At 46.2% G+C, this 13414-nt stretch overlaps 1 protein-coding gene across 1 annotated transcript; it reads left to right on the plus strand.

Annotated features, from left to right (window-relative positions):
* Positions 1 to 2152: 2152 nt before the first annotated feature.
* FGF16 (fibroblast growth factor 16) lies at positions 2153 to 11354 on the plus strand. Its single transcript, XM_038586536.1, has 3 exons — positions 2153 to 2862; positions 8946 to 9049; positions 10401 to 11354. Exons 1-3 carry the CDS (start codon positions 2589 to 2591, stop codon positions 10644 to 10646), a joined length of 624 nt encoding a protein of 207 aa, XP_038442464.1. The 5' UTR covers positions 2153 to 2588; the 3' UTR covers positions 10647 to 11354.
* Positions 11355 to 13414: the final 2060 nt, after the last annotated feature.

The raw sequence follows: 13414 nt of genomic DNA on the forward strand, positions 1-13414 counted from the left end.
TGAAACTCCCAAGAATTAGTCTTTATCGTTTAAATTGTCCCATTTGCTTTGTTACTCTTTTCCCCTTCCTGGAAGTGGCCCACTGGAATTTGCAAAATCCTTCCCATTTTCCCTTGGCGGTCCATCCAAACCAAAGGCCACACTTTGGCCCAGAATCCAGCCCTAAACCCCTCCAGATAGGTCTTCTTTCACTTTCTGAATTCACACAGCACTCTGTACCTTATACTACCTGGTATTCTAGTCGCTTAAAGATTTTACTTATTTGAGAGAGAGAGACAGAGAGAGCCTGAGGTGGGGGAGGGGAAATGGACTAGCCGATTCCCAGGTAAGTGGGGGGTGCTACCCTCGAGATAATGACCTGCGCTGAAGGCAGACGTTTAACACTGAGCCACCCAGGCCCTCTAGTCTTTTATATATTTATCTTAACCTCCGCCCCTCAGCCCTACCTTCTCACTAGATCTGTGAACTCTTCAAAGGGAAGAAGGAAGAAGGAAGGAAGGATTTCCTCATTTTATGTCAGTCCTGCTTTTGAAAGCTTTTTATTAGGAAAAATTTCACATGTGTATGTTTTTATATAAAGCAGAAGGAATTTATAATGAACATCCAGGGATCCATCAGCCAGCTTCAACAATTAGTAACATATGAATAGTATTATTGCATCTATACCTCCACTCCTTCTGTCTTCTCACTCTGGATTAAAGTAAATCCCAGATAGCCTGTCATTTCATCCATCAATACTCCAATAGGGACGCCATCTTTTGCATTTCTGTGTCCCCTACAATGGGAAGAGCATTTTCATCTGTGTTCCCTACTACTGGGAGCATACAGAAGATGATTTCTGAGCCCCTACTATGTGCTGGATATTGTGCTTGGCTCAGGCGGTTCTGTCTGAGCTAAGGAGACACACCAGAACCAAGCCACGATGTTCCAAACCAAGAACTGCTGCAGGCAGTTCCAGAAAGTGAGCTTGCAGTGTACGTGGGTGCCCAGGAGCGGGAATCAGATTGCACTAATTGAATTGAGTTAAATTGGTTTTCTTTCCTGGAGACCCGGAGTTCGAACTGGCCATGAGACATGGGTTCTCCAGCAGGAGGCGCTGCAAAGACAGGAGTGTGGTGGAGGTGGAGGTGCTGGCTGTGATCAGCTTCTGCCGGAGACTGTAAGACAGCCAGAGCCCGCTGCGGGTGCAAACTGCAGGCAACAACGCAGTTTAATAGGCGAGCAGGACGCTGAGCACCAGGGCCTGAGAGGAGCCCCAGGGTTCAGGTGGGGGCAGAGGTGTGGGGGAGCTGGGCAGTCTGGGTACCTGCTCCCCAAATCTTCATGACGTTACGGGTTGCCCTTGAAAGCCGCCAGATCTTGCTCCAACTGCGGCTCTTCATAATAGAATATCTCGGAGCAGGGCACAGGACACAGCAAGGAAACACCTGTTTCCAACAAGAAAAGAAGTGGGTGGAAGCCCCCACTAGGCTTCCAATGGCCTCTCACCGAGTTTGCTCTCGAGAGCCTTGTAAAGGCGCGCCCAGAAAGCCGGTGGAGATCATTTTACAAAAAGATCACTTTCTATTTCTTACTCCCCCATACTTTTCCTAAACTGTAAACGTCCCTTAAAAAAAAAAAAAAGTCTTTCCTCCGTGGGGTTTCCTGCTCCTCCCAGACCCCTTAAAGTCCCCGCCTCGGTGCCGGCAGGGACCGCTACCACCCCCATTCCCAAATTTTGCAACTTTATTCGCTTCCGGATTTTTCACTTCCTCAGCCCCCACCCACCTACAGGTGGGGAGTGGGACGGGATGGGCAACAGAACAAAGAAACCAGGGAGCTCCTGTCCCAGGCCAAGCGCCCTTTCTGCGGTTTTCGAGCAGCCTGGGAACAAGAAGGGCTCAAGAACGCGTGAACTCCCAGCAGCCCTGGTCTCAAGCCACTTTCCAAACGCGAGAAGCCCGAAGACGCGCGGGAGGTGGGAACTGCCCCCGCGCAGCCAACAGACCTCCACTCAACAAGCCCGAGTGGCCGTGGGCGCCAACAGTCTCCACGCACTGGGCTCCGTTATTTCATCAGCAGTTTCAGAAAAACCTGCCAAAAGCAGTTATGCCTCACTGCAATGTGTAGCTTTTTCCTGCCATTTTTTTCATAATAAAAGAGGGAGTGAAGCTCGCTCGCTCTCTCCTCCCTCACCCCCTCCCTTCCAAAAAGAGCCAAATGGATACAAAGGGCGGGGGGGAACCACACTCCAATCTCCGAGGGGATGCCAGTGAGGTGTGGCTTGTATTTAAATATCCAATATGTCAATGTAAGGGGAGTGCGTATGTATATAAAGTGCCATTTGCATCTGATAGCTCGAGGAAGCCAGCTATGAGAGGCCTAGGGAGATGGATGCGTAGGGGAAGCGCCACTTTGACTGAGAGCAAGGTCAGGAGCTCGTTGCCCCGCCGCTGAGAAGTTCCTTGGACGCGAACAGACGTCAACTGCAGCTAGGCAGAACGCGGAGCGAGAGAGGGAGAGAACAAGCGCCGCTAAGTCGCCTGCACTCGCCGAGCGGAGAGGTAGTTCGCGCCCCGCGGCCCCCACTCGGCCCCGCGCACCCCGCCATGGCGGAGGTGGGGGGGGTCTTCGCCTCCTTGGACTGGGATCTGCACGGCTTCTCCTCGTCTGTGGGGAACGTGCCCATAGCTGACTCCTCGGGTTTCCTGAACGAGCGCCTGGGCCAGATTGAGGGGAAGCTGCAGCGCGGCTCGCCCACAGACTTCGCCCACCTGAAGGGGATCCTGCGGCGCCGCCAGCTCTACTGCCGCACCGGCTTCCACCTGGAGATCTTCCCCAACGGCACAGTGCATGGCACCCGCCACGACCACAGTCGTTTCGGTGAGGACGCGGCAGGGAGGGACGGGAAGCCAGCAGACGGCTCTCTGGGGAGCCAACGGCTCGGGGCTTGGGCTTGGGGGCCGTGGGCTGCCCCCAGCTCGGTGCCGTCCGGGCGCGTCTAGGCGGGAGACCGCTAGGGACGTGGGGCAGGCGGGATCGGATGGTGCAAACCTGAGTAGCGCGGAGTCAGGGCGCCTGGCACCCTCAGACGCTCTCGGGAAGAGGCGGGGGCACCTTGAGGTGCAGCCTCTCTTTTCCCCACTCCACCCTTCTTCCCTCCCCCATAGCGAGGGAATCGTTCTGACACTGGACGCTGCGCTTAGGATGAAAGCAGGTGGAGTTGGAGAAGGGGAGCACTCGCCGAGGACGCCAGGCACCGTGGCTGCAGCGCGGGGTCTCGAGGGCAGCAGGGTTGTCATGGCCGTGGCGGATTGTCTGGAGCAGACGCCTTTGTGGGCTATGGATGTGGTGGGCAGGCGGCCCCAGCCGGAGTCGCTTTTGGCGGAGACGGGGACTGGGCAGCCGTGGCACCTGCCTGCCTCTGGCTTGCTCTGCCCGGGGTGGAGGCCAATCCAGGCAGCAAGGCGTGCTGGGTATTGGAGAAACCGGGACAGCCTCCCGCTGTCCAGTGTGTGAGGACCTCCCTAGGTCAGCTTTTGCCTGTATATACCTCTGGACCCCTTGCCTCACAGTGAGGAAGTGGTCCTGGGCCCACTCCCAAACCCAGAAACAGGTGTCTCCTGAGCTCAGGACAGGAAATGTACAACCTAACAGGATTTTCTCTGCCCAACACCCGGCAGATTGTTTAAATGGCACATCTGCCTGTCTCACAGACAAAACATAATTAGTAAAACCTTGATGTGGATTGGAGATCATTAGGTTTCTAAACAAATGTGTTCATTCCTCAGTAACTTGGCCATTTTTATTTTCAATTTCCTATCACTACTAAACCATAATTCAGGTGCTGTGACAGCTACCTTTACTGGGAGCCCCATCCCCCAGTGCCCTCTACTTCCTCCCAAGAACCCTATGGCCCAAGGACACCTTCTATCCTTAAGCCAGTAAGAGGCATTGCCACCCCTCAAGCATGATACCCATTCCCTTCTTTATTCCACCCTCCCCCGTCTCCCCCCCCCCAAACCGCCCCATCCTCCTATTCCCCTGCCTTGCTAGAGCTGCATCTGGAGTGCACAGTGAAAGGCGGGGAGGGGTGGAGGGGGCAGCTCCCAGAGGCCAGTTCCTGGGCAAGGCCAAGTCTAGCAAACAACTTAAGGTCAGGGCTGGTGTTCCTTGCTGGGAGCAAACAGGAACTCTAATGAGGTCTATGTCATCTTGGAAAAAGGCACTCACCGACCTGGCGTACAGTGGGTTGTGTGTGAGGTGGGTGGGAGTAATGGAGGGGTGCAGGTGTCTGTATAAACTTGCAGCAGGTCCTCAAAAGGGTGATAGGTGGGGTCAGGGAAGTGGGAGACGCAACTTGGCTCCTTTCCCTTCCATCACTTGTGACTTTGCAGTTCCCTTTTGTTCCTCTTCAGGAGTGGGACTCCCACCCTGGCCTCAGAACCTCCCAAAGTCTCCCAGAAATGGCCTAAAGATATTGAAGTAGCTCATTTCTGATATATAAAAAGAAAAATCATGAAATGATGGAGAAATGTAGGGTGGGGGCATCAGAGGTGGGGAAACTATGAGCTTGGCTTCCAGCAGCTAGTATTCGTCTGACTCTGCCTAAGCTGAGCTCAATAACCTACAAGGTCACCATAAATTAGTAATAGGCTCTTGGGATAAGTGGTCTTTAATTACCTCCCTAAGGACACATCTTGATTTCTTTTCATCTCTCAGGCCTGCTAAGGGTAAGTTTAAGGAGAAACCAAAAGAAATAAAACTGGCAGGAGGAAGGGATGTTTTCATTGCTGCTTAACTGACTGCTTCATTTTTGGTTTTGCCTTTTAAAATAACACTGCCTGAGACCACCTCTGCACCACCTTTTTCCCTTTCCTCCTTCCCTGGTTTCCTGGCCGTTCCATGTATTTCCTGTAAAGGAAATGATAACTAGTCAAAGCTGTCTCTTTGTAACCTCCAATGCCAACTTTCAAACACACATTTACTCTTTCTTTCTCAGTTTAGCTTTTGGCAAAGAAAGAGGTGGTGTTTGAGTTTGCTAATTCTCCTCCCTCCACATTTGAGTTAATCAGCCAGGGTATTCAATAAATCGAAACTTTTACATTCCATAAGTGCTTTAGCAGTCAACATTCCAGCAGGGTAAAGTAGGCCAGACTTAAGATATAAAATATTATAGATTTCTGCTTGGGGGGAGGAGGTAGTCTCCAAAGGCCATGTAAAGTAAATAACTATTTGTTGTAATTGGAGAGCAGGGCCCCCAAGGATTACCCTGGAATCCATGTGTTCAGAACAAGTTAAGCTAAGCCCAAGAGCAGCCACAACTCCAAATACTAACCTTCTGCCATAGCCTATGCTCCCCCCTCTCCCACTCCATTCTGCAATCAGTAGTCAGGAGGTGGCATTTCCATGAGTTTCATGGGGATCCTGGCATTCCTGAGGGGCACCTGTAGACTGGCAGAGCAGAGCTTGGGAGTCAGCCTGGAGGAGAGGCCTCCCACCAGGTGTGATGGAGCAGGCTAATGCAGCTGCTTTGGGTTTTGAGCAATCTGGTTCTCATTTGTCACGATGCCAAAGCAGCACTGTCTTGGCCCAGAAGGCCTGAAAGGATGACCAAGGGCACTCAGGCAAGTTATGGAACCAGATTCAATGACACATTAGCCCACCATCTAGCTAGGTTCTGAAGCAGTGGGGCTCAGGACAGATATGTTTTGACTGAGGCCATGGGGAAAAAGATGTAAGAAGAGTTTGGAAATTGTGGAGCAAAGGCCAGAACCTGAGATGGACAGGTCAAGATGAGGCAGAATAGAAGGGAGGTTGTGGACCTGGAAGGGGGTGAGAGAACTGGAGACAAACATTGTCTACTTAATATTTTACCTCCACACTTTGCTGTTAATACCCCCCTCCAACTGTAACTGGGAAAATGTGAAAATGGCTTGTTTTCTCTCTCCCTTCATGCTGGCTGGGATTCAGGAGGTTTAGGTATATCTGTTCCATCATCATGTGCCACTGGGTTCCCACAGTTTGAATCCAGCTAATAGGAAAGTTGGCAAAGGAAAATGATGCCCAAAGACAGCTGGACAGGGATGATTCCAGCTGTTGGAGACCCCGGTTACTGGACACAACCCAAGTGACTTCCTGTATGATCTGTCCTTTGGCATCAGGGTTAACAGAGAGTTGGAGAAAAACTGTAGTGACTCAAATGGCCACACCTTTTGTGTTTCATGATTTGTTCTCACACCAGGTCTTGGATGGTGAGATCACAAGCTGCCCTCTGCTACTTAATGAGCTCAGGGCTATCAGAGCCATGAGATACTTAGAGAATGAGGGAACTAAGACTTGAAGCTCAGAAGCAATTTGTCTAAGCAAAGGAAAAAACTGAAGGTTCCAGCAGGTTGGTATCCCTCAAAGTTTAGCACGCAGAACTGAACCATAACCTGGTTTCTTGCTTCCTCGCCATATTAGCCACTCTCCTTTGAACATACTCCTGTTTTTCCATAGACCACTTTAAACACAGAAGAACTAAAAACAGCACTCTCAGTGTGGTCTACGGCAGAACAGAGTGGGGAAGTCTCTTCCCTTTTTTAAAAATTTTATTTATTTATACATGAGAGACAGAGAGGCAGAGACACAGGCAGAGGGAGAAGCAGGCTCCATGCAAGGAGCCCGATGCGGTACTCAATCCCAGGACTCTAGGATCATGCCCTGAGCCAAAGGCAGATGCTCAACCGCTGAGCCACCCAGGTATCCCCAGTCTCCTCCCTTATGCCAGTTACTAGACCTCTGTCAGTGCAGCCTTAGATCACATCAGCTTTTTTTGTTTCACATTAGTTTTGTGAGAATTTTTCATTTTTACATGACTAGTTGTACATGAACTTTTTAATATCATGAATCACCCATCCTAAGCTTACCCTGTCCAGTTAAATCTCTTAGTCATCATTGTGTATGTTCTGCTAAGCCACATCTCCTCATTCCAAAGGTGGGCTGACTTGTATTTAATGAAAATGCATGGAAACACATAGGAATATTACATGTTTTCAAGAAAGTATACATGGTTGCTTGAAGTGGGGAAGAGGATAGGAGCAGAGTATGGAAATAGAAAGAAATAGATAAATAAAAAGCCCTTGTACAGACCAATTATGAAAATAGGCCATAAAACAAGGAGTATGATTAACTCAACTATCCGTGCTTGAGGCTCACCATCCTCCAACAAAACACAAATACAAAACCTCTTGAGTAATCAGTTTGGGGACCAAAGTTTGGGACTTTACATTTACTCTAATTAAAGCTTATTTGGTTGGAGTCAGCTCATTTTCCCACCCTCTTGCAATTGCTTTGGATTTTGATTGTGTCACCTTCTCAGCTATACATCTTCTAGAACTGAGGTAGGCAGTTCCCCTATGTCCTCTTACAAGTCATTTATTAAAATGTTAAACAAAGCAGAGCCAAAATCAGACACTTATGTTTTGCAGCTAAAGGTTCTGATCCTTTAAATCACTTCCTCCTAAACCCCTACTTGACACTAGCTATTTGCCCTTCTCTTCCTATCATCTTTCGTCAATCTCCTTTCCCAAAACTCCTTTCTTGTAGTATAAGAGTTAAGAACAACCTGAAAATAAAACTTAAAGGATTTCAGCATTAGAGGCAATACAATGGCAGCAGAACTTTGCGTTCTTCCAAGAGCTCCAACTGGGCCATGGAAACATGTACCCTAAAGCTGCCACACCTGCATACCCATATACCAGCACAAATCACTGGGGCTTTTAAGGAGAGTTCCCACTGGAGTTTTGAATCTGATTTCAAAATTAACCACTTAATTTGTTAAGTAATCTTTAAGGAATCAATTACACTCCCTATGTAGTTGGGGTAAGAAAAGCAGCCAGATCTGAGCTCATTTCATACCTTTGGTTGCCTCTGTGAGTCAACCATATCAAGTTTGGTCTGTATGTTGAAAAACATGGTTAGACACAGGAATATCAAAGAGGAATCTACTTGACCATTATGTTTATATCCATAGAATAACAGATATACCATCTTAAGACAAAATAGTAGTCTTCAGCATCATTGGGATTTAAGTTCTGGGTCCTTTTTCCCTCTTAGAAGTTGATATCTTTTTTTCCTCCTAGAGCTGCTGGGTAAATTAAAACATTTTCAATTCCTCATCTCTAACTTTGTCAGGTAGAGGGATGTTTCTGAATGTCTTCCAAACTTTCCCCTTAAAGTTGTATCAGTATCAAGTCAGGATCAAATCCAGTACTACCTGCAAACTCTTTGCCATGGATAAACTTAAAATTCTAAAGAGACAGGGGGAAAATGACAGCCTTGTCAGCCTGGGACTGCACTGGCTAAAAGCATACTTTAGGAGAAAGCTCTCACCAGGCCATGTTTTTCCTTGTGCCATAGGCAGGAGACACAGATTTAGTGAGTGGACTGTGTGGCCTTTGTTAGAGTCAGCTACAAGCAGTTGACAGCCTCATGTGGCTTTAAGGACATGGGAGCTAAGAAGGTGCAAAAGAAATTCAGCCTAGAGAACAACAAGGTAATGCTGTGTGAGCTAGGGAGGAGGGAAGTGACTTTGGGGAGATACAGAAATCTAGCCACATTCTTCCATGTAGAAAGCTACCCTCCCATTTCTTGAAATGGCAGTATTTAACATCAATAGTACCTTGTAATTATGGAGCTTTCATAGCCAAAGCCTTCTCATGGTCTCTTCCTCATTTGTCTAAGAGTGTTAAGAAATTGTTTCACCCATCTTATATATGGAAAAACGAAAGCCCAGAGAGAGACTCAGCAACTTTTCTGAGGTTTCATTCTTGCTGCAAAAGATAATTTCATAAGGTAACTCACCAAAGGCATACAGGGCTGGCTTCCAGTTGGGGATAAATGACCAGTAGCTCATGTCACCTGAACAGCTTCCTCTTAGCTTGACATCAATAATAGAAATGGCATTCATTCTTTTGCTCTAGGAATCCTGGAGTTTATTAGTTTGGCTGTGGGGTTGATCAGCATCCGGGGAGTGGACTCTGGCCTGTACTTAGGAATGAATGAGCGAGGAGAACTGTATGGGTCGGTAAGTTGAAGGTTTTCTTTTCATCAGAGGCTATTACCACCAGTGTTTGGACTATGTAAGGAAAAAGTATAAAAACATTTATCTAGCACTTGAAATACTTCTATCTACTGCAAAGGATTAGTGTCATCTAGTTGCTTCTTGGCTGCCTAAGAGCTTGCTATATAACACTTTCACTCGTTCAGTTCCCATCAAAGCATAAGCTTTTCTGTGCTACATTTGCTTTCACCTTTTCCATTAGTGGGCCAGCTAGTCTCATGATAATAGTAAGCTGTGCTGGTTTGTCAACAGTTTATAACGGTTTGGGGGCATTTATACTCCTGAGGAGCACCTCCGAATTTTAATGGTACCTAGAGGAGCAGCAGATAGCTGGCACAAAAAATAGGCAGTGGAAGAGCTGGCCTTCAGATTGAGATTCTGAGATTAAAAACACAGTCCCTGGTTTCCAGGCTGCTTCAGCTGAATCCCAGAGGCCAAATGAAACAAACAAATGAAGAGTGAGGGTTCCAGGGTCTGGTGACAGCCCTAAGTCCCCAGCTAGGATTGGGTTGGCTGCAGTACATGTTCTCTATTCTGGAAGCTAGCCCAGAGCTGGGGAATGGTGAGTGACTTTGCTGACCTTAACCCTTTCAGGGGATCCCAACTCCTGGGCTTGCCTTTTGAGTCCTATAGCATGCTTTCTGGCTGCCTGCACCCCATGAAATCAGAGCAAATTTTTCCCTGACACCTAAGAGATAGGCCTGTCCCCAGCACTCAGTTTTGGCAACCCCAGCAAGTAGTATGCCAGCTGAATCAAGTGTGAAAAGGGACAGAGGCAAGAGACCTGCCTCAGGAACTGCTAGCTTGAAGTAGCCGGATTGGAGGAACTTTTCAAGGAGATCTTTTCTGAACTTTCCAACTGACAAGCCTGAGACCCTTCATTAGGAGAGATCACAACTCACCTCCCATGGAGCTTTATATAGACCCAAGGCCTTTGCCTGTTAGTTGACATGGTTGACTGTAATCTCAATGGATTTGACATTATTTGCCCTAAGTAGGGAGAAAACTTGGATGCCAGAGGAGCACTGGGAGGCCATAGCAGAAATTCTCAGGTTCAAAGAACCAGGTGAGACCATGTCCTTCAGTCTCCTGCCTTCAGGAAAGATGTCACCTAAAATATTTCTGTGTGGTTCATGAAAGAGGATGAAGGCAATACAGACAGGACTGTTTTGTGCTATTTTGAAAGAAGATGCTCAGGAATACTGGGAGATAGGACTGACTTTTTCTTATAACAATGTGCTATTGCTATTTCAGCAAGTTGGGATGGGAGAAATAGTCATTTAATAGGCTCTGCTTTATTTTCTCACCCTCACAGAAGAAACTCACACGTGAATGTGTTTTCCGGGAACAATTTGAAGAAAACTGGTACAACACCTATGCTTCCACCTTGTACAAACACTTGGACTCGGAGAGACAGTATTATGTGGCCTTGAATAAAGACGGCTCACCCCGGGAGGGATACAGGACTAAACGACACCAGAAATTCACTCACTTTTTGCCCAGGCCAGTAGATCCTTCTAAGTTGCCCTCCATGTCCAGAGACCTCTTCCGCTATAGATAATGGACCCCTAGTATGACCTCTGTGACCCCCATACTCTAGGTCCACAGTTGTCTCTGCAAGCACTATACTCATAGCTTTTCAACCCTCTTACCTATCAATTTAGATAACAGAGAAGCACTTCCTGCTCAACTCAACCCAGCTATTCCCTTGTTCAAAGTGTATATCAAAGTTGGGTTATTTGAGGGAGGGATATGGGTGGAAGGGGTGGGCTGGAGGGAATCTTGTATATACATTTTTTCTTTACTCATGTTCTTTCCCCTGAGGTGGCACAAGAAAGAATGGGGGCCCCTCCCAAGGGCCAGGGATATCATGCCCCACAATCTACCCAAATACTTTGACAATGGGTAAATGAAAGACCAAGGAATCTGCCATAGATGCTACATACAGAGCTTTAGAAAAGTCTCATTAAAATCCTTGGGGCTATGACCCTGGTGCAGGCCATCCCTGCATTGGCTTTGGAGATTTCTTATCTGTCCTGACATGCAGTTTTCCTGCCATTGGAAGTGGGAGATGGGGTAGGTTGTGAGAAAATGATATTAAAATGTAAGCATGGATACTGTGCATAAGGACAAACTATTTATGAAATGAATATGCTATTTATTTTATATATTTATTTATTTCAAAATAATTTTATTTTTAATGAGAGATGCTATGACTGGATTTTCATCAGAAAGAATAAGGTCCTACTGAAACAGGATAAATGAGTTATTAAAGGCTTTTATTGGCAATAAAATTTTATATTGTAACCATTGTCTAATTCTATTGAGTTGTATATTTAGTAGGATTAGAAGGCTGGTTGGCTTCTTTTTCTCCAACTTATTAGAATCTCCTGATGTCAGCATCAAACTACCTAGCCTAGATGACCTATTACCAACAACATCAGCATTATTTAGGGGACTTATCTGAAGTCCTTTCTGGTCCTATGACTTTAAACTTAGTGATGAATCAAAGCTTCAGGAAAGCCTGGACCAATAGCTCTTACAGAAGCCCCTATTTATGCTTAGGACAAAACTTGGACCCTCTTTTGGGATTTGGTTAGGGACCAAAGCCTGAAGGCCTTACTTTAGATATGAAGATAAAGGGACTCAAAATAAAGAACAATCAGTAGGGACAACTATTTTTTTGAACCAATTTCCCTTCTTGGAAGAATCCTCTCACTCCCTCTCCAGCCCCAACACCCATCCCCTGCCAGTGCTTCTCCTAGAGTTTTGGGAAGCTGATAACATATTTCCCTAAAGAGGTAGTTCTCAGAGTGTATAGTCTCTTGACCAGAAGCAGTAGCCTGAGAGCTGGTTAGAAATGTAATTTGTCACACCCTACCCTAGACCTGCCAAATCAGAAACTCTGTGGGGTGGGGCCTAGCAATCTGCATCTTAATAAGCCTTCCAGAGGATTCCTGTGCAGGATACATGTTGAAATCTAGTGCCCAAAAGAAATGGTTTTCAAAAAGAATTATTTTTGCAGCTGAATAGCTTATAAATAAAGTTTTAGGATAACTTTAGTCCATAAAACAAAAATAGAGTTGCTCTAGTTCAAGTGGAGATGGCATTCCTGGAACTCCTTCTTCTCCAGAGGAGCCCCTGAGATATCTTGGTTTAAAATTCCTAGCCTCTTTACTGATATTAACTCAGGAGCATAGGGTTATTGAATTTTCAAAGCATATGCTGTCAGGGAAAAAACAACCAAGGGAATAAAAGTCTCATTGAGTACCCACACACCATGAAGGACAGGTGGGAAAATTTTTAGGTTTAGGCTAGTTCCTGCTGATGCTCCTCAGTCACATCTTGTAGGCATCCACTGTTTTTCCAACTGATTGTAGAGATGAAACAACTAGCTTAGGTAGCAGCTTACTTAAAAATCAAAATCCAAAAGTCTAAAAGCTCATTCAAATCTAAGTACTCAATAGAGAAACCACACATAAAAGAATGTATACATGAGATAGCAAATAAGATTATATGATAAAAGTGCTAAGTTGCATGATTATGATCATAGATTAGAATGCTCACCAATGGATCCACCAAGATGAAGATCTCACAAGGCAAGGGTGAGTAGGAAAAGTTTCCTGAAAAGGGTAATGCCAATTGTAAAGAACCAACAGAATTTGGAGAGGCAGAGAGGCTGATGACAATATCTGTGTTAAGCTACAGGGATGAGACGTGTCCTCTAGAGGTCTCTAGGATAAGAGTAAACATCAGCTGTGTGCCATTTTTTAGCACATTTTTAATGAACATCATACTTTTATCTTAAACCAAAATTTTACCTGTATTATCTATGGTCAGCTACCTATAACTTTTGATTCACAGCACTTCTGAAGACTGAAATCAAGTCTGTTTTAACCAATAGGAAGTGGCACTTACCTGTGAGTAAGGCCAGTGTTACTCTAGTAAGTCACTTGATATGAGCCTGGCAAGGCCACAGCATGATATTACAGGGCAGGATTTACAAGGAAAATGCCACTGTAATGAAAAAGGGAAAGGCCCCAAATCTTAGGGTTAGGCCTTACCTTTCTCCTCTGAGTGAAATTACAGGGCAAAAGAATAGAATGGTGTAGGGTCCCAGGGTCCAGGAGTTCATAGGGGAGGCACTCTTGGTATTGAACCTTGGGAATAACAATGAATGGGGCACATGGACAGAAAATGTCAATGGGCAGCTGTTCCCATTTTCAAAAAGATGAAAAAGGTAAATTCTGGAAATGGAAATGTAAGATGGATGACCTAGTACCACTAGATCAGTTGACAGCTGATTGACACCATATCCCTAAAGGACAA

Source organism: Canis lupus, chromosome X (genome assembly GCF_011100685.1).
Source record: "Canis lupus familiaris isolate Mischka breed German Shepherd chromosome X, alternate assembly UU_Cfam_GSD_1.0, whole genome shotgun sequence".
In the NCBI taxonomy this organism is placed as follows: Eukaryota; Metazoa; Chordata; class Mammalia; order Carnivora; family Canidae; genus Canis; species Canis lupus.

Coding starts and splice junctions, on each gene's coding strand:
- FGF16 (XM_038586536.1), top strand. CDS start 2,589: ATGGCGGAGGTGGGGGGGGTCTTCGCCTCCTTGGACTGGGATCTGCAC. Junction 2,863..8,945: donor CCACGACCACAGTCGTTTCG/GTGAGGACGCGG, acceptor CTTTTGCTCTAG/GAATCCTGGAGTTTATTAGT. Junction 9,050..10,400: donor GAGGAGAACTGTATGGGTCG/GTAAGTTGAAGG, acceptor TCACCCTCACAG/AAGAAACTCACACGTGAATG.